The sequence below is a fragment of the Notamacropus eugenii genome, chromosome 5 (assembly GCF_028372415.1).
Source record: "Notamacropus eugenii isolate mMacEug1 chromosome 5, mMacEug1.pri_v2, whole genome shotgun sequence".
Taxonomy (NCBI): Eukaryota; Metazoa; Chordata; class Mammalia; order Diprotodontia; family Macropodidae; genus Notamacropus; species Notamacropus eugenii.
Window position 1 is genome coordinate 455,686,371 of NC_092876.1, and position 21,905 is coordinate 455,708,275.

The following is a 21,905-nucleotide window of genomic DNA, read 5'->3' on the forward strand; positions in this document are numbered from 1 at the left end:
AGGAATTTTACTTTGTAAATATTCTCTGTAAGATACCCACTCACATGTGACCTGATTAATCTCAGTCAAAGAAGGACATTTCATCTGGAGGAATACATGCGGGGTCCAAGGAAATTATAAATCATCATCTTAGTAGCAATATATAAAATGTCCCTGGTAGGCTAGGCCCAAATATAAAAAATTAAAAGTAAAGGTCCTTTGACTTCCAACAGAGCCTACTGCTTAAGAAGAAAATAAATAAAGTGAATTTCTGTTCACCAATAGTATAAGGACTGGTAGTTTCTTTCTATAGAGCAGTTTTGAAAGGGTTTGTCAAGGGGAGATAAAACTGGGTCCAGTGTGAGTTGCCTCCAGACTTGTTTGAGAAGAGACTGGTAAGCCTCATTTACATCACAATTTCCTTACAGAGATGCTCAGAATACAATGCAGCTACTGCTTTGAGCAAAATAAGAAAACCGGAAACCTCCTGTCCAGGATTTCACACATAGAGTTTATTTTTAGCCTAACTTAACATTTAATCAAAACTGCATTTACTGCAAGGTAAACCTCCAACAAGCAGAAGTCTAAAAATGTCACCTGTTTTCTATTCCTTTCCTCAAGGTACCATAATTACAACTCAGTGCAGGATGGGAAATTGTTACTTACCAACTTCAATGCATTCTGGCGTCAAGCAGTATTTCTGTTTGGTCTGAAGACTTAAAAAATCTTGGCTAACTGAAAAACAGAAAAGAAAAATAAATAAGTCAATTACCTGTGGTGTAGTGAGCCACCAGCAGAGGAACAGATTCACGGGTGAATGGTTTGGGGAGCACTCGACCCCTTTGGTTTTTCACACATTATACAATAACCAGCAATTTAATCCACAGAGTTTCATCTTTGGAGTCGTATCATCCCCATTTTAGAGAAAAGAAAATCAAACCTTGGAAGCAGCATGGAGGACTGCAAAGAACCATGGATTTAGAGTCAGAGAACCTGGAATTCTAGGTCTGCTGCTATTAGTTGTGACCTTGAACAAATTATGACCATCTCTAGACCTGCTTTTTGTAATTTATAAAATCAAGAGATTTTGACATTTCCCAATTCATTTTATCTCTCGATGGATTGTGATGATTCCATTAAATTGTTTTTTGAGGATAGGGACTGCCTTTTGCCTTTATTTGTTTGTTTTTAGTGTGTTTTGTATCCCCAGCACTTAGCATACTCCCTGGAACAAAGTAGGCACCTACCAAGTACTTATTGACTGACTGATTGACCTATGATTCAACCTCCACCAGCGTTTCTGAACTAGCATTGGAAAGGTAGAGGAATACATACATACACACACATATATTCTAGTCAGCTGAATATCTACTGTCCAAAGTCTAAATTGGCTAAACTGAACTGGTTCATGATCAGAACCCCCCCAGAAGGTGATGAACTTTTAGGCTGTAGCAGCTCTCAAAAACCATCTATTGAATGAGAAAGGGATTGCAATATTCATTAGTGGGAGGAATATACACACCAAGAATTCAGCAAGCATTTTTAAGCTCCTACTATATCCATAGCATTGTGCTATAGGTGCTGGAAGCTTCCCTTGTACCTAGAGGATACAATGTATAAATAAGCTATATATATATGTATATATGTATGTATGTATGTATGTATGTATATGTATGTATATGTATATATGTATGTATGTATGTATATGTGTATATATATGTATGTATATGTATATGATTATTTGAGGAAGGAGAGAAAGCTAGCTTTTTCTTAAAGAAAGAGAAAAGGATTCTTTAAGAGGAGAGACGTGAACTGAGTTTTCAAAGGAAACAGGAATTCTAAGAGACAGATGTGAAAAAAGATACGTTCCAGGCATGGAGACAATGTGTACAAAGAATACTGAGTTCATAATAATGTAGCTGAGTTGATTTTATTATGTGAACAATAAAGAGACCATTTTGACTGGAACATAGCATGAGTAAAGGGGACTGATATAAAATAAGCCTGAAAAGACCGTCTGGAGGCAGCTTTAAGTGAATATCTGAAGAATTCATACTTCGTCCCAGAAGCAGTCAGGAAGCACTGAAATTTATTAAGCAGGGGACCGTCATGGTTGAGCAAAATCACAAATGCTTTCTTTTAGTAGATAGATGTGCAGGGGGACAGTGAAGTTCTTCCACTGGACTGAAAGCAGAGCAAAAGCAATGAGGTTTTGGTTGCTAATTCCCAACTTGATGTCCATGCTGACATAGTCCCAGCCTTGGTACACTCTGCTCTTGGCTTTCGTCAGCTGCATAGGGTGGTTTTGCCTGAGGAACTGTCCACCTACCCCCAACTAGAGGAAATTCTAGCCTAAAACCTTAACAGCCCATAGCGGAGATTGTGAGTGTGGCACCCTGACGAGAACACAAGCTGCAGTAGGGGCTATACTCAGCAGAGACTATACACCCAGAGGGCAACAGCAACCATGAGTGGAGCAAGAATCACCGTAAGGTCATTGTAGACCAGGAGAAAAATGCCCAGAACAAATTACCATGACCCACGGCCACCAACTCTCACCACAAGAGTAGCTGCACCATGCACAGGGGAGTCACCAAGGCAGTGTTGTGCAAATCCAATGAGAGCAGACAAGGATATCACCAGAAAGCATGAGTGATGCTATAGCCGGGAGATGAAAGTACCCTGAACATTTCGTGGACTGATCTCTGTGTGCATGCATTGTCTCCATTGGGCATGCAAGTATGTGCAAAAGAGTGTTGTTGAGTCATGTACAACTCTTCATGACCCCATCTTGTCAAAGACACTGGAACGGTTTGCCATTTCCTTCTCATTTTACAGGTGAGGAAACTGAGGCAGATAGGGTGAAGTGACTGACCCAGGGTCACACAGCTAGTAAGTGTCTCTGGACAGATTTGAACTCAGGAAGATTCCGGGCCCAACACTCTATCCACTGAGCCACCCAGCTGCCCAAGAGAGTATATCCTAGGTTTAGGGAAAGAATGTTCAATGAAACTTTTCTGATTGCTCCATTTCCTTAGAGGTCTTTGCTTTGAATTAATTGTGTCCTCCAATGAGGGGAGAAAAAAAGGTAAACACATTAGTGGGAGCTCATAAATTATTGTTTTAAGAGAATAAAGAACTACAGAGTACCCTGAACCTGGGCTAGTTTTTCTGGGAGCCCTACATCTGAAAGTGGGATGCCTCAGCTACAATTGATTGATAGACAGATGGACAGATGGACTGACAGAAGAACAGATAGATAGAGATAGATAGATGATAGATAGATAAATAGATAATTAAACAGACAGGCATATAGACAGATGGACAGACAGGTCTAGAATTAGAGTGAACCTCTGATGTCATTCTAGTTCAATTTGCCTGATTTACAGATTAGGAAACTGAAGCCCAAGGAGGTTGTGACTTGACCAAGGTCACAAAGTCACAAGTCATGAGTATCAGAGATGAGATTTTAACTCATATCCTCTAACTTCAGAACTTTTTGCACTGCCTGTAGATATGCATGTGTGTATATGTATATATGTATGTGTATGTATGTATGTATATGTGTGTATATGTATATACGTATATATACATATACACACATATTGGAGAATGTGAAGTACCATAGTGGACAGAGCACTGGCGTTCAGGAAGAACTAAGTTTAGATACTATGTAACTTTCTTAGCCTGAGTTTCCTCATCTGTAAAATAGGAATAAAAAGGTCCCTAACTTGCAATGTTGCTGTTAGTATCAAATGATATAACATGTAAAACACTCTGCAAACCTTAAGGCAACATTTAAATGCTAGCTATTATTATATATTATAAACATAAAAATATTCATCTTTCTTCTGAGTCATTATCTAGTGCCCTCAAAAAGCAAGTCAGCTTATTAAAATGAGTTTCCAGATGGCCTATCCTATAACTACCAGAGTTACATTATATGATTCCTTCAAAACCTCATCTTACAAGTTTCCTAGCAAGAGATCCAGGTGTAGCAGTCTTTCTCAACTGGCCTAATTTCCCTAGCATGCTAACAGTATCGATTCAACTGAGCCTCACAGAAGACCACTACACTATACTGTACAGGAACTCACAGGAGTTCTACATGTTTCGTCACCATGGGATTTATAGCAGCTGCAAGTTTGAATTTCAAAAATATTTTTTGTCACTGGGGAAATCATGCTGAACTCATTATTAGCGTTATCTGTGAGCGGAAACAAGGAGTCATTTGGAGATGGCATCACAGGGGAATACAAGATTCCATAGCAGCATGGGGACCTCTGTCTAGAAGTCAGCTATCCAAAATCCCAACCAAATGTCCAGTGCAGACAAGCAAACTTGCTTATGCTCGTCCAGGAAGGAGACTCAGTGAACTTAGATGGATGCCAATATTTCAGCTGAAAGTGAAATATCTGGAGAGAACGTGCTAGCATCATGATTTTTATTTTTTCTTGATAGGGTCCTAAAAAGGAGGGGCATGGGGAAGAAACCAATTTTTGCTTTCATCCTTTCCTCTAGCATCACTCTTGAAACAGCACTTTTATCAGAATTCTATTACAAATACCAGTAAATTATCTTGGGTACAACCCCAGCAGAAGGCTTGCCTGCCTACTTTCCAGAAATGAAACTTTTAGAAATGAAAATCCATCTTGAGTTTTTGAATTTAAAGAAGAATAACTTTGCTCTTAGATTTCCACATAAAACCTTCATGTCGTATAAGTCACTCAAGTCACATACGAAGTGACCTGTTGAAGGTATCAGTTGAATAGGTTATTAGACATTAATGGAAATAAATGATTAAAAACTAAACCCATAAAGAATGATTTAAAAACAGAATTTGGCAGGGGAAAGCATCCACACCTATGATTTCATGACTTTAGCACACTTCCTGTAAACTTTTCTCCAGCAACACAAATCAGTAATTCATCTAAAATTTATAGTCAGAGAGCATAGCTTCGTACATTGACTGGTTAAGGTACTTGCCTAAAGTCATAGAGTTACTGTATGTCAGAAGCTGGATTTGAGTCCAGGTTTTTTTCTGACTTTATAGTTGTCCTATCTATTCTTATTCCAAGCTTTTGTTTTTGTTCAGTGGTCAGACTCTTCATGGCCCCACTTTGGGTATTCTTGGCAAAGATACTGGAGTGGTTTGCCATTTCCTTCTCCAGCTCATTTTACAGATGAGGAAACTGAGGCAAACAGGATTAAGTAATTTGCCTGGGGTCACATAGCTAATAAGTGTCTGAGGCCAGATTTGAACTTATGAAGATGAGTTTTCTTGACTCCAAGCCCAGTGCTCTACCACCATGCCACCTAACTGCCCTACCCCCATGCTATCTGTCTTAAGCTCAAGAAAACAAATCAAAAAGCAAACGAAAATAATAATAAATTTCAACATTAGTTCAATTAGGGTCTTGAGTAGAAAGAGGTGATTTCCAAGTTTAAAAAGTAAACCAAGGTGAGTAAAACTGGATTAAGAGAAACAATATGACAAAAAAAAAGGGAGGAATTGCTCTTTAAATCCAAAAGAACAAGAAGAAAAAATGGATTGAATTAATTCATTAATGAAAGGGAATATTGTATTTTATTAATGGGGATTAAATGAAAATTTAAAAAGGAATTTTTTTTTTGGTTTCTCCTTACTAAAGAAAGCAAAGGAAGAACAGAGAGATGTAAAAACACATGTAGAAAAATTTAATGAGGAATGTTCACATCTTGGTGCCCCAATATTTAACATCTCAGATAACTAAAATAGACATCTGAAGTCACTTCACAGACTTAAACATAATACTGGTGATTCTTTATTTAGGAGAAATAGGAATATTTTTAGAGTTATCACAGACCATATACTATCAAAAGAGGAAGGAGCCAGAATTGGAGTTTACAAATAAAAGACAGCAAGTACAATGGAAAGAGCACTGTCCTGGGAAGGCAGGAGATGTGGTCTATTTTCTGTCACTAAACTCACTGTAAGATACTCTATCTAGGGTCTCATTTTCTATGCGAAATGAGGAGGCTGACACAGATAATTGCTAAGATTCTTTCCAACACTACCATTCAACAGTCTCTATATAGGAGTATACAGGAACCAGCTTGACAGCTCTGATTGAGATGATTGTTAAATTTGCAGTGTGAGTGAGCATTTATACCTCACAAATAAACAAACTGTACAAATCAGGACCTGATTTATTGATTTTACTGATTTTTAGATTTAAGAAAATGATGGAAAAATGTTAAGGATTTATATTAAACTTTATCTCTCTCCCTCTGTCCCTGTCTCTCTGTCTCCGTGTCTCTGTCTCACTCTTTCTCGGGCTCTCTAGCTCTCTGTGTCTCTGTCTCTCTGTCTTTATCTCTCTGTCTCCGTATCTCTGTCTCTGTCTCTATGTCTCTCTGCCTGTCTGTCTCTCTCCCTCCCCCTTTTTAAAATAAATTCACCAGAACTGATACATTCAAATGAGAATTTTCTTTCCGAGTTGTCACTTTAGGAAATTATACTTACTCCAATGAAGTTGCCTTTGATCAAAATATGTGTGAACTCCCTTTTGGGGAATTACATTTTTGGAAGCAGATTGTTATAGTGGAAATAGATCCTGAAAGATCTCAGTGTGAGTCCTGCGTTTCAGCGTGGTTCTGCCGCTTACTAGGCATAGAGCCATGGTCAAAATATTTAACCTCTCTGAGCTTCAGTTTCCTTACCTATAAAATGATGATGGTACCCAGCTTGACTTCCTCACTGAATTCTTATGAGGGTCAAATGACAGGCTGTATAGGAAAACTCTTTGTAAAACAATACAATGGAACAAGGACTGGCTGTAGAGTCAGAGGATGTGAGTTCAAGTCCCCTCTGATACATTGCCTGTGTGCTTTTGGGTAAGTCATTTAACTTCTCTGGGCCTAGAGTCTTTCCAATTTCTATATTCTATAAATCACTATAACTACGTGATTTAATTCAGCAAGCATGTAAGGGAAGACCATCTCATTTATTTATAATTATGCTTCATTTTTTGATGAAAATTGTGATTCCCCAGTTTGATATTCAGATCTGTCTCCCATTGACTTTTTTTTAACTTTTGGGGGAGGCAGTCAGGGTTAGGTGACTTACCCAAGGTCACACACTAGTAAATGTCTGAGGTCAAATTTGAACTCAGGTCCTCCTGACTCCAAGCCTGGCCCTCTATCCGTTGAACCATCTAACTGCCACTCCCATTGACTTTTGTCTGTTTCTAAAATCAAATCTCCCCCCAATCCCTACCTCCTTGAACCTCAAAGCTACATATTTTCTGTTAGTGGGGACATTTAAAAGAATATGCTATAGGCCCTCAATACAATTCCAAAGAAGGAGGTCCACAGAATTTAGGATGGGACAGCAGTATCATGAACATAAACGTCCAGCCTCCTTTGAAGGTGACCTGGGATGTCTAAAGTCCAATATGTTTGTCATTGCCCAAATCAATCACATTCTATTCTCTGTCCCCAAGTAAAATGTCAGCTCCTTGAGGGCAGAGATTGGTTTATTTTTTGGCTTTGTATCCCCTGCACCTCGCACAGAGCCAGGCTCCTGATAGCCACTTAAATTTCTTGAGGCACACTGATTTCCTTTGCCCTAATGTAGTAGCATATTGTAAGTCCTTGACATGGTTTCATAACCTTCCCCACAACATTTCACCGAAGCACCAAATGGTGAGAAACAGCAGCATTTGAGAGAGCCACAAACCCAAAAGTTCCATTAGGACAATTTGTCCTTGCACAAAGCAAGAGATGCAACCAATTTTCTAAATCTACAGCAACATAAAATGTGGAAAAATTATTTTCTTCTTTGAACACAGCTTTCAAGCCACATAATTCATACTCTTTTTAAGAGGAAAGCAAATCAGCAGTTTTGCTTTGCCAACGTAACAGTGGATTCCTGGATTCTCTACATGCCTCAGAACACATTCTCTCCAGCCATGTGAATTATTAAATATATCTAAAGCCTTCCAAGTACCAACCTTGCTCCTTTGTACCTTTCAAGATGATCCATTAGATTTAAACATGATGATAGATTTGGGGCTGAAAGAGACCTTAAAGACCATCTAGTGCAGCCCATTTTACAGATAAGGAAAATAAGGAATGGAGAGGTGAAGCAACTTGACCTAAGTCAAACAGCTGATTAAGGATTAATGGACAGCATTAAAAAGATTATTTTCAAGTTCATAATTACTAAAAGTCTAGGATATCTCTCTTCTCCCATCCATGAGATATTTTATTTTTGTTAGAAATAAATTTTTCTCAATGCCCACAGACTTGGGACATTCTCATTCTAAAGTCAAGCCAAGTCAACAAGCATTTATTAAAAATCTACTACATGCTATATGTACTAAGCACTAGGGATATAAGGAAAGGTAAACAATAGGATCTGCTCTCAAGGACTCACATAATTACTTTTAAGGGAGATATATTAACATAATTTCATTATTCTTTTAGAAAATCTCCATTTCCCTCAACATTATTAAATATAATAAAAATAATTGTTTTTTAAACTCCTTCCCACCTTTGATTTCTTGAGTGTAAAGAAATTATAAAACTACCCCTTTAAAAAAAAAAAAGATTATTCAACTTATATGTCACTCAGGCAAAGACTCAAAAAATTTGAAGGGAAACAAAACTCAGCCTGTTTCTGTTAAGGTGTTGAATAAAGCATAGTTTTATTTTGATTTTCTTTTTTTAAAAATTAAGCAGATGAATTTGACTCTTCAAATCTATAACTTATGATCTTTCTGTGAGATGCTAAGAAAGATTTTGTCGAATACCACAAAATCCTCCAATAAGTCAAAGTAGTTTTCATCCAGAGCAGTGTTCTGAAGTATTGTATTCCCTTTCCTTTTCATTTTAATAGAAACTCGAGGTTGGTGCACACATCTTCATAAGCAAACCCTAGTAAACCTATATTTCAATAAACTTTGCTACACTGAGCCCAAAGAAAGCCCACAGTGCCACCACCCTTCCCTTTGCTTCCAATGGAGAGCTTACCCAAGAAAAGAAGAGTCCCAAGTACAGCACTTCCAGTGATGAATATGGCCAAGGCAACTCGAATGGCTTTGTTGGCCGCCTTCCCAGTGCCTTGCTTCGCATTCTTGCCAGCCTCTGCTTCCATCAGATGAGCTCTGGACAGGCTTCTGGAAGAAATTGGCTTTCCTTTGGTTGGTGATTGATCTCAATATGTTAGTAACTACCTGCTTCCATGGGCTTGCTCACTCCTTGTTGTTTTCGTTATTGACAACTTAAAAACACATTCCTGTTAGCAAGTCTCTCTGTCCTTTTCTCTCAAGCAATTAAAAAAAATAAAAACAAACCTTCAAATATTTATTGTTTTAGGGATCACTCTGGCTAGGTCTGGTAAAAACAGACAGCAGCTATTTTATCCAAATCTCTCTGAACCAGCTGTTCGTCAGTCCCCTTTATCAGGAGTTCTGAGTGTACATGGTTTACAGTGTTACTGAACAGATGTTTTAGCTATTTAAATGTATAGTCACTTAGAAGAGGAAAAAAAAAACACAACACTTGTATTTATCAATTCTGGACTCGTGTCAAAACTCCTGGAAACCACAAGACTGACAGGCCAGGATTTTCTCTACCTGCTCGGAGAACTCAATCAGCCACTGACCTCAGTTCCTTCTTTCTGCTGTAGCCATTCAGCTTGGCCAATTGGTCTTCAACAAAGAGATGCTGCCAGTGTGTGAATTCTCTTTTTAAAGCTTCCTAAGAATTCTTGGGATATCCTGTAGCACTTTATTTTAGGAACTTTTTGGGTGATTGCATGTGCCAAAAATCAGTCATTCTCAAGGGCAGTGCAAAGTAGCAATTAAGACAACCTTCCAAGGATGGTGTTTTAACCTCCTTTTAAAAAAAAAGAAACACTGGTGGGGGGTGGATAAAAACCATCTTCCCTCTGGTACTATGAATCTTAAAAAGACTCCAAGCATATGAATTCAGTCCTTCAAAAGCAATTTCAGAAGGAGGAAAGGGTGAACTTATTTACATCTTCCTCAGCAATTTTCCTTAAAAAAATACACCCATATATTTTTCCTTCCAGCCAGGAGGAGGCATTCACTAGTTAGTGAATTTGTTTTAAAAAGAAAAGAAGAACACACTATATTAAAAGTTCTACTCAGTTTCTCCAAAGCAAATCTGAAGATGCTAGTTTTATCTGGAAGACAGGCTCTCCCATGATACTGACCACTGGTCTTAAAAATCTTTCCTCCTGGGTTGTTCAATTAAATTTAACTAGTATTTATTAAGTTCCTACTACATACAGGGCACTGTAAAGGTGTTAGGGATAAATGAAACATTCCCTGACATGAAGCAACTTGTATCATCCTACTAGAAGGAGAGGGAATATATGTGTGTATATATGCACACACATGCTTCTGTGTGGTACACACGCATACACAGAGTAATTCAGGGGACGGGGGAGGGCCACTAACAACTGGAAATGGCCTCATACAAGGACATGGACTTGAGTTGCACTTGGAAGGAAGCTAGGAATTCCAAGAAGCAGAATAAGGAGGGAGAACATTCCGGACTTCGAGACACAGCCTGTGAAAAAGTAGAATGTGGGAGGCCTTCCCATGTCAAGTCAGGTAGTCATGTACCTGGATGGAAAGACGTACTAATAATTCATTTCAGGTGAGGCAGTCTGGGGGTAATCAATCTGGGGCAAGCCTTGCAGTCAAGAAGACCACGCATTTTGGCACACACTTGCTGTGTGATCCAGGGCAAGTCACAGAATCTTGCCTCTGTGCACCGCTCTAAGAGTATAAATTGTAAAGATAGCGTTATTCTTTATTAGTAGGGAGTTTCCTCACTGGAGATTCCCTACACCCATGAAATCTCAAGTCTGAACAAAAATAATATAATATTTGTTGAGGGGAGCCATTGGTGGGTTTCAGGACTGGAGCAAGGAAATGAGCCCCAGAAGTGTTGGTGACTACAAGATTCCAGCCTGAGGCTTCAGGGATGCCATTTTGTCCCACAAACCCCAATGAACTCAATACCAGGTGAATACAGCATCACTGGGGTTCCATTTTCACCTAGGAAATCTTGGACAGGCCTCTAGATATAACAAAGGTTCTTCATTTTGTGAGTGTGCCAGGGAGCCCCTTTCACAGTCTGGTGAAGCCTGTGGACCCCTTCTCAGAATAAAGTTTTTAAATGCATAAAATCAAATACTGAGGATCACAAAGGGAACCCATTATATTGAATTATGATTATCAACTGTTTTTAAAACAAATGCATGAACCTCAGTTTAAGAACCCCTTCCTGCACCATTATGTTCTCCTAGGAACTGCTTTATAGTTATATTAATAATAATTCATATTTATATCACATTTAGAGTTAAAAATTTTCTTCATAAATATATGATGAAAATATTGATAGTTACCATTCCAATTTTACAGATAAGGAAACTGAGGCTCTGAGAAACAAAGCAGTTTGCCCATCACTACATGGATAGTTTATAGCTGTGGCTATTATGCCTCAGGAAGCAGCAGTCATCAGGGGCACTCTGCCAACCTTACTCCTACCCTAACCAGAGCAAATCTCCTTAGATCAGCCCTGTTAGAGACTAGCCTGGAAACAACAGGAATGAAGCAACATACTGGGGCTTGAGGATCCTTGTTCAGAGTAACCTTTACTGGTCAGGCATTACCAAGTCTAGCACCATGCCAAACTCCACTCTGTAAAAAGGGGTATAAGACAGAGTCTTTGACTTCAAGGAGCTTGATCTGATTGGAAATGGATTATAAAAAAACATGAAATGATTAGATGATTGCTAAATTATATGATATAGACAATAAATTTAATAAAGAACTAAACAGAGAAAGAATTGCCATAGTGTAGTTTAATTAGGGCAAGCATCCTGGAGAAGATGAGATGAGCTGAACTGCAAAGAATGGGTAGAATTTGATTCACTGGAATAGAAGAAAAATGAAAGTATTTAGACTAGAAGGAAGCTAGAATAGATTTCCAAGGTTGGGCTCAGAATGTACTTCCCCATATCTGGAATTCAATTCTCTTTATCTACTTGCACCAATTTAATTTCTTTGTGAATGATACCTGGGAAAAGAGAAGGGGGGGGGGCAGAGTTAGCATGATAGCTATGATAGCTGTCTTCAAGTTTTTGAGGAGCTATCATGGAAAAGGGATTAGACTTGGTCTGTTTGGTCGCAGATGGTAGAACCAGGAGTAATAGATGGATGGATGTTGCAAAGAGACAAATTTAAACTTGATGTCAGGGAGAATGTCTTAATCATCAAAAAGGGAAATAGACTGGACCTCTTCAAAAGATGGTGGCTTCTCCCTCACTACTAGAAACGTTCAAGAAGAAGGGATTGCTGTTTAGCTGTTTTTCAGGCACATTCAACTCTTCATGACGCCACCTGGGGTTTTGTTGGCAAAGGTACCAGAATGTTTTGCCATTTCCTTCTCTAGCTCATTTTACAGCTGAGGCAAACAGGTGATTTACCCCGGGTCACATAGCTAGTATGTGTCTGAGGACAGATTTGAACTCAGGAAGATAAGTTTTCTTGACCCCAGGCACAGCACACTATCCACTGCACCACCTAGCTGCCCTAAGAGGCTAGATGACTACTTTCATGTTTGTGTTTGACTAGATGACCAGTGAAGATCCTGTGAAATACCCAACCCAGTGATTCCACAAAATCTCTCCCATTTCCAGTCCAACCTTCACACAGCTATCAAAGTGATGGCTAAAGTACAGATATGACCCCCAACTCCCCACTCCCCAGCGCAATAAACTTTAGTGACTCCCTGTTACTTCCTAGATCAGATACAAACTCCTCTCGCATTTAAAGTTCTTCACAACTTGGCTCTACTTTATCTTTCCAGACTTACTATACATAACTCCCTTTCACAAAAAAAATTCTAGTCAATTCCTTCCCTACCTCTCCCCCTTCTGCTGTACCTCAGAACATGAAAACCCATGTTCTTATGTCTTTGAATGAGGCTATTTTCCATGTCCAGTATGCCCTGTCTCCTTACCCCAGCCACCAAGTTTCCTTCAAGATCAGCTCAAACACCTCTTCCTGCATCACATTTCCTAATCATCCTAATATCCTAGAGTCTTTTCCCTTTGTATATATCTAATCAATACTTATATGCACATAGAGTCTCCTCTGATGAGAAGTAAGCTCTTTGAGGTCAGGAATATTTTCATTTTTGCATTTCTTTCCTCACTCCCTATCACAGTGCCTGGCACATAACTTAAGAAAGGGTGAGGAAGGAAGAAAACAAGCATTTTTTAAGCAGCATGCTTACACTTTTGCTTATTGATAGACTGTATTCCTGATCTCCTGGTTGCTAGAACCTTCCCTTGTGGAAGGAAATGTCTTTTGTATTTATGTGGTATATATTCTGCAGATATTTTTTGCACTCCTTGAAGGTAAAAAAAATTATTTTTGTCTCTGTTCCCAGTGTGTAGTAAAAGTGCTTTGCACATAGTAGGTTCTTAACAAATGCTTGCTGACTGATTTGATGGGTTAAGGGAAAGGCCTTTGTCATTTTTCATCTTTATATGCTTAGTGTCCAGCACGGTTCCTGGCACATAGTAGGTGCTTTAAAAATGTTTGTTGACTTTCACAGACTATCCAGACAGCCATCCAACGGTGGAGTTTCCACATAGGACTGCCTAATTAAGATAACTGAAACTAGCAACTTTATCTGGCACTAGTAATCAACTAAGGTGACAGTTAAAGCTTAATCTCTAGATTGGGCAGATCTGCATCTGGTCATTAGCTGGTTTTTCCTCTATTTCTGTCAGTAAAATCCCATGTGTGTCCATGAGAAACAAGGAAATGATTCAAATCCTAAAAAATTTAGTGACTGAACCACTAGAGAGAGAAAAATACAGTGTAAGGACCCCTAGATGGAAAATCAAGAGATCCAGCTAATAATAATACAGTGGTCCTTCAAGAGTCTGTGACTTCAGAGCTGCGGACAACTCCTACAGCAACCAGGAAATTACAGATCCGACCACAGAGGCCATTTAATTCAGTCTCTTCATTTTACCAGAAATTTAAGGCTCAGAAAGATACAGTGTTACACGGGGAATAAGCTGCAGAGTCAGGACATGAACCCAGTACCCAGCACATCTGAATCCAGTACTCACACACTTTCCTTTTGCTGTCTTCCAATGAGCCACAGTAGCTAGAATTTAAATAAATTTAATTAAATTTTATTTAAATTAAAATATTTTATTTTTTAAATTTTAAAAAATTTATTTAATTTTAATTTATTTCAATTAAAAAATCAAATAAAGTAAAATTTAATTTTAAAAATAAATACACTAAACTAAATAAAAATCATCACCTAGATGCACAAACTGCAACAGCAAATATTGTGGGGCCCTTTGAGCTTGAGAGGGCCTGCCAGAGCTCATGTCCCATCACCACAGTCCTCAAGAAACCTGGGTCACCTCTGCACCATGATGAGACATCCGAGACACTTCACCTAAATAGACTGGAAACTCCGTGAGGGTGAGGAGTGTTTGGTTTGGGTCTTTGCTTCCTTAATGCTTAGCACTAAATCTGGTACACATTAAACACTTACTAAATAAATGCCTTTTGAATGAATAAATGAATGAATACATAAATGAATTTAATGAAGTGTAGTAACAGCAACAAAAATTATTCACATTTATTTGGTGCTGTAGAGTTTACAAAGAACTTTCCTCCAAATGCTGTGAGACAGGAATGATTATCATCATTTTACATGTATACATATATGTATATATACATACACACACAAACATATACATTATTTTCTTTATTATACAAAAAATGAAATTGAGTCTAAACCAACATTAAATGACATATACAGGACATGGAACTATTAAGTATAAGACTGAGGATATAAACGCAGGTTTCCTGATCCTAGACTTAGGGCTCGACTCATCCGAGGGAGCAAGGTCTCCTGCCATGTGGACTCAATTAGCTTTTCCAAGGCCTGCTCCTACACAGACTTGGCTAGGCTTTTCTAAAAGACATTGAAAGCATCCTCAAGATTTCATTGGCCCAAGGGCCACTGGTGGAGCTCCCTCGTGGATGAATGACAAAGGCCAGTCCTCTTCAGGTGTCCAACCAATGATCCAGCATAGCCAACACAGAGGGATGAAAGCTTCACCCTACCGAATGGATGTGGGGTTTTAGCTGAATATCTTTTCCATGTTGTGGTTAAATAAACGTTCTTTGTTAACTGTTGGATGGTCTACAAGTATCCCATTTCATTCCAGTTCCAAAGCCAAATTACCAGAATGGCCTGTCAGGCTGGGCCTAGAGCATCACAATAACATATTGTCTCCCATATGTGTGACTAAATAAACTTGTAAGTTGGACATATCTCTTCTCCGTGCCTCGAAGCCCTAGTCTGTAAAACAAGGTGGCTGGACTAGACATCTCTTCCACTATCAACATCCTGTTACTTTCCTTATAGGTAAACTGCAACTCCAAATCAGAAGGGAAAAATTTTAATAAAATAGTTGAAGGTGAAATGTAAAATATTCTTATATTGTTTCATATAATTTTATTCTCCTACAACCTTAATTTGTGTCTTTAAAAAAAACTGTGTCTCAATCAAACAGCTGAGTGTCAACTGTGTCCCCAAAAGGATAAGTATCTTCAATATTGTGCAGCCCTTGGTTTGGGTCCTGGATCTTCCATTAACTTGCTATGGAATTTGGAGTATGCCTCTGGGCCTCCATTTCCACCTAGATAGAGTTAGGAGATTGGACTAAATGACTTAAAAGGTTCTCCTAGCTTTCTGTGATTTTTTTTTCCCTTCTCCTCTCAAGTTTTCAGCTTCCATGCCTAAAACAAAATAGAGACAGAAATAACACTGCAGTCAGTGTCTTTTGAAATTATGGCCTGAGGGACATGGGTATTTCCACCTATGAGGTAACAGAGAGGATTTTCTGCTGAGGCTCTGTTGGAAGTAGAGCATTCAATCAAAGAATCTTTTATAGCAATTCTCCAACCAAAGTACCCTTGCAATGATCAGGATTACCGTCTTCCAAGCAATCAATCTCTTATCTGAATGTGAGACTTGTGGAAATTCTAGAATCTTGTTCAGTTCTGCTGATTTTATAGATAAGGAACCAAGGCCCAGGGTCACCCAGCTAATAAACTGATCCAAGGTAGGATTTGAACCAGTCTTATGGACCCCAAATCTAACTTTCCATCTACTATGCTGTGTTTAGAACACTTCAGTACTGAGCTTCTATTTAGGTTTAACATGTAAAGTGGTGCCAGAAAATGTGGTTCAAGTGTGTTGGTTGCTGCACATGACTTTCTGAAAAGGCCTTCAGCCCCACAATGGGAATTCAACTACGAAGGCAGTTGTATACCTACAATCTCAATGCATGCAAGTCCTTAGATGAAAGTCTTTATTTTTCTTTTTTTTGATCACTTATTTTCCTTTTTTTAAATTAAGTTTTTATTGATATCTTCTGTTTGTTGTTGTTTAGTTGTTTCAGTCGTGTCCAACTCTTCTTGACCTCATTTGGGGTTTTCTGGGCAAAGATACTGGAAGGGTTTGCCATTTCCTTTCCTACCTCATTGTATGGATGAGGAAGCTGAGGCAAACAGGGTTAAGTGACTTGCTCAGAAGTGTCTGAGATCAGATTTGAACTCCCTAAAATGAGCCTTCCTGGCTTCAGACCCAGCATTCTATCCACTGTGCTACCTAGCTGCCTCCTGTTTTTTTTTACATCATCATAATTATTCCCCATATGCCTTCCCTCCCCCTCCCAGAGAGTCATTCCAAATAACAAGTAGTAGTTTTTAATAAAAAAAAATAATAGAAAAGAATGATTGAAAAAGTCTGAAAACATGTGCAGTATGTAACACCTGTGGCTCTCCCACCTTCCTACAGGGTCAGGTTAGGGAGGCTTCACTCATTATTTCACAAAGAACTAAACTTACCAATTCAATCAAACCAACCAGTTACTGATCACTCATTAGCTCTGTGGGCCTATCAGTTAAGTTCTCTGGTCCTATGTCCCCAACTATCAAATGTAACGAGGGGCTGGGATAGCTGACCTCCAAAGGCCTAAGTCATTCATGTAGGAGACCAAGATGCCCTTGGAGAAGTTAGCATTGTTGTTTATTACTCTTTTCATGAAAGAAAATCTCACAGAAAGCTCTAAAGCTCTCAGACATGTTTTAGAAGGACTTATTTCTGCACAGTGTGGAGGTTCAACACAATTCTGTTTCATAAACATTTAAACACCCCCTATAAAAAGAACACTGTTGGACCACAGAAGGAGACACAAAGTGTAGAGGAGACACAATCCCTGCCATTATGAAGCTTACAATGATACATATGAAAACAATTATAATGAAACCAATATGTATATGCCATATATCGATTTACTGGGTGAGCACTGATAACTGCTCACTCAGTCTGGTTCAACAAAAAGTATTCTGGGGCCTGAAAAGTTCTATGCTCACCCAAGTTGTTTATAGATGCCCTGCTGAGGGGAAATAATGAGTAAGTACTGTGAGCTCTGCTTTTCAGAGGCTCGATGACTCCCTCAGTTCTGTCTTTCTCTATGGGCTCACTCCAGCTCACTGTTAAGGGGTAGGTAGATTCATTTACTGAGTTAGAAATGACCTAGCAGTAAGTTGCAGTTCTGTTGTTTCTACCTTTGTTACACATTTTGTCTACAACCCCCTTCTCTTCTCTAACTAGGCCACCACCATCCTGGTTCAGGTCCTCATGACCTCATGACTGAAACATTGAAATATGGTTCCAGTTGGTCTCCCAGTCTACAATTTTTCCTCCCTCCAGTCCATCCCCTACTCAGCCATCAGTGTGATCTTTCTAAAAGTGCATGTCTGACCATTCAATAAACTCCAGTGGTTCCCTTTTCATCTAATATCCAACATAAAATCCTCTGTCTGGCTTTTAAAGCCCTTCGTAGACTGGCCCCTTACTACCTTTCCAGTCTTCTTCTCCTGTTCTCACCTCCAAGTACTTTGAGATTCAGTGATACAGTCCTCCTTGCTGCCCTTTCATTCCCTGACATTATCTCTGGATATCTCCCATACCTGAAACTCTCTTCTCCTCATCTGTCTCCTGTATCAAGTCTTAAAGTCCCATGTTCTGCCAGAACCTTTTCCCCATCTTCCTTAATCTCAGTGCCTTTCCTCCCAGATAATCTCCAGTTTATTTTGTATGTATCATATCTGTACATAGTTGTTTGCAGGTGGTCTCCTGCATTAGATTGTGAGCTCCTTGAGGGTATTTTTTACCTTTCTTTGTATTCTCAGTGCTTGGCACAGTGCCTGACACATACCTGGCACTTAAAACTTTTTTAAAAGATTTTTATTGAAGAAAAAAAAGTATGTTGTGTGCATAGCAGGATATGAGAGGATTCAAAGTACGTAACAATAAATTTTCATTTCAAGAATGCCTGTATGATAAATATTATACATTGTGTTAACTGTCCATCTTTTCTTTGCTTCCTTATAAGTTTTCTTTAGTTCTCTGCTGTGCAGTTTTCTACTTTGTTAATAAATGCTTTTTACCTTGACCTACTGGCCAAACTCCAGCTCTCAATCAACTCAATTCCCATGACCAACTCCTCCATTCCACCATAGCTACACTTAGAGATGGTCAGACCCTTTATCTTGCTGTCACTCACAGGTGTTCTACTTCCATTTACATTAACTTAAAAACTCCTTTATCTGATCATACTCTTTTAGGATTCCATCGTTCCTCTTGCCTTGATTCCCTGGACATCTACTCTGGGGACAGGTCCAGCCTAGCCAGCTTCACTCCTCTCCCAGCACACCTTCTAAATCACCAGACTTTGTTACCCTGATTCATCTGCCTTCCACAACCCTCCGCCATGCTGGCTCCCTTCTCCCATTGCTGAGTTCCTTTCAGAGCATCCATCTTTTGGAGAGGCCTAGCCTGACCATGCTTCATGCTCCCCCCCCCCCCCCCAGCTGTGCTTCTGACTCTGCAGACTTCATCATCGGCCCCCCGCTGAGGTACCTCTCCATCCCCCTCTTTTTCAGCTCCCTTTTATTGTTATCTTCCCCCGTTGGAATGCAAACTCTTTAAGAACAGGGACTATCTTTTCTTAACTTGTATTTATATTCGCAGCACTTAGCCCATTGCCTAGCACATAATAAGTGCTTAATAAATGTGTGTTACCTTATTACCTGAACTAACCCTGTTTGTCACACTTTCGTGACCTCCAATACCTCCACCCCTCAGTTTTAAGGGGAAATATAATAAGTCAGATAGACTATCTAATCCTTTCTAACTCTTAAGATTTGATAAAATTATTGCCTAAGGAACAGATTTCAAATTATGTTACTTTAGCTAAATAAATGATGGTAAGTCCACCTAGAGCAAAACAGAACAAAAACCCAATCATAAACTTTCCCCATCCCAAAACAAATCCCCAATGAATTATTTTTAAAGTAACCATATCTTGACACTGAGAAACCATATTTGTAACTGGACAAATGTCATTTCCCAAGGGAAGAATCCTGATAAGCTAGACAAAATAGCTCAGAATGTGCCTGAGGTCCTGGATGGCAACAGTATCTACTCTTTATCGAGTGTAGCATTGAGGGAATGAAATATAGAATCAATGACATCACATAATTTGTGTATGGTGAACATGGGCTTTTTTGCATGGAAATGTTTGAACCTGGGAATATAAGAAATAATGCTTTTTTTTCCCCTTTGTGCCAAAGGCGAATAATTAGCAGAGTTGTTTGGTTTATTTTTAATTGCAAATGTGAATGACAGCCATATATAAGAGACACTAGGGAGGGAAACTGAACAGAAAGGTCTACACAGGATGATTTACTAATTTGATGAATTAATGAGGCTTTGGTCACGAAAAAGGCATTATGGAAAGACTCTCCTCATGATAGTAAAGTAAATAGAAACAAAACCATTTCATAAAAAGACAGGACAAATCCTGTGGGCACTAGGAAAGAGTACAACAGAAAGATCTAGCCTGAGAGTGCAGCTCACCAAAGACTTCCAGCAAGGCCAGGGAGACAGGATCCCAGACCGGGGACTAGCCAAGGACACCTGGAGCCTACAGCTGTGTTGTTCTGATCCCAGTCAAGCCTCAGAAAAATTCATGCCTTGGACAGGGAGGGCAAATGATCAGGGTGCACCCTGGAGCAGGCTACACCGCCACAGAATGCCTGTCATGGCCATGCAGTGCAGACTGCCCCAGAGCTAATCCTGACGTCCTTAAGAAACACAGCACTCATTATCCAGACCCCAAATAATACAAATCAGCACCATAGAAGGTCCTGCCATTCCTTCCAGTCCTGACACAAGGTCCCAGTTTGATAATTAATGCTGAAAAAATGAACAGAGAGAATAAAGCACTTATAATTTAAAGAAATAGTACTACTACCAATAATAATAATGACAAGACATAAAACCCAGAAAAAGAGAAAAAACATATCATCTTCAGAAAAAGCATCAAAGAATATCATAGATTTTCCCAAGTTCTACTATGATTCCAGGAAGAAATGAGCCCAGAATTTTAAAACAATGATACAGATTAAATGTGAGTTCTAAATGAAGGAATAGGAATGAAAATAAAAGCTCACGGGAAAGACATAAAAGGACAATAAACTTAGTACAGAAGGTACAAAATCATATTCACATTGCAGACTCCCTGAAAATTAGATTGACCAGGCAGAGATCAATGACTCTATAAGCCAAGAAATCCTAGAACAAAATCAAAAGATTTTCAAAATCAGCAAATGTAAGAAATTTTGTATCAAAGGCAACTGACTTGGTCTGCAAAGAAAAAATCCAGCTATCAAATGTCATTTGAAAAAATGCTCCAAATCACTAATAATAATATTATATATATATATAATTATGAAAATGAAACAACCCTAAGGTTCTACCTCATATCCACTAGATTGGCAAAATTGACCAAAAAACCCTGAAATGATAAATGCTGAAATGGCCGAAAAAATAAGCATATTAATGTACTGTGAATGAGTCCAGCCATTCTGGAAAACCATTTGGAACTATACCCCAATAGTCATTAAACTGTGCTTATGCTCTGACCTAGGCCAGATCAAAGAAACACAAAAAGAATCCATATGCATGTTTATATTTAGAGCAATTATTTTCGTGAAAGCAAAGAACTGGAAACTAAAGGAGTACCTACCCATCAATGGGCCAAACAATTAGAGTAAATGAATGATGTGGAAAGATCTGCATGAAATAATGAAGCATGAAATGAGCAGATCCAAGAGAACATTGTACACAGGAACAATGATATTGTGGGAAGAGTAAATGTGAGTGACTAAGTTATTCTGAGTTACACAAATATTCCAATCAACTACAATGGACCTATCAAGAAAGATGCTATCCAACTCCAGAGAAGGAACTGATATATGAAATCATGTATTATACACACACACACACACACACACACACACACACACACACACACACATACACACATACACACTTCTGCATCAAATATTGACCTTCTTTAGTGTAGGGTTGGGAAGAAGAGGGAGAAATAGCTTGGAATTCAAAAGTAACAAAAATAATAATAATAATATTTTTTAAATAAATGAATGTAATGAAATACTGCTGAGCCATAAGAAATAATGAAAGAGATGGTTTCAAACAACGTTGAAATATTTAAGAACTTTTATCAACACAGTGACCAACTATGATTCTAGACTACTGAAGATGAAGCATGCTACCTGCCTCCTGACTGAGAACTGTCGGACTCAGGGCACAAAATAAGGCCTATATTTTGGACATGATCAATGTGAGAATTTGTTTTAATTAACTATGCATATTTGTTACAATTATTTTGATTTTGTTTTTTCTTTTCCAATGGGGGGGCA

The 21,905-nt window shown here is 38.7% G+C and overlaps 1 protein-coding gene across 1 annotated transcript in view; it reads right to left on the reverse strand.

Annotated features, from left to right (window-relative positions):
* The window catches only part of PHEX (phosphate regulating endopeptidase X-linked), a 276,100-nt gene extending 266,181 nt beyond the window's left edge, over positions 1-9,919 (reverse strand). The window contains exons 1-2 of the mRNA XM_072615274.1: positions 8,995-9,919; positions 646-714 (exon numbers count right to left, since the gene is read on the reverse strand). Of these exons, the coding sequence (XP_072471375.1) occupies positions 646-714; positions 8,995-9,118 (193 nt within the window). The 5' untranslated portion in view covers positions 9,119-9,919. The remainder of the gene's footprint in view (positions 1-645; positions 715-8,994) is intronic.
* Positions 9,920-21,905: the final 11,986 nt, after the last annotated feature.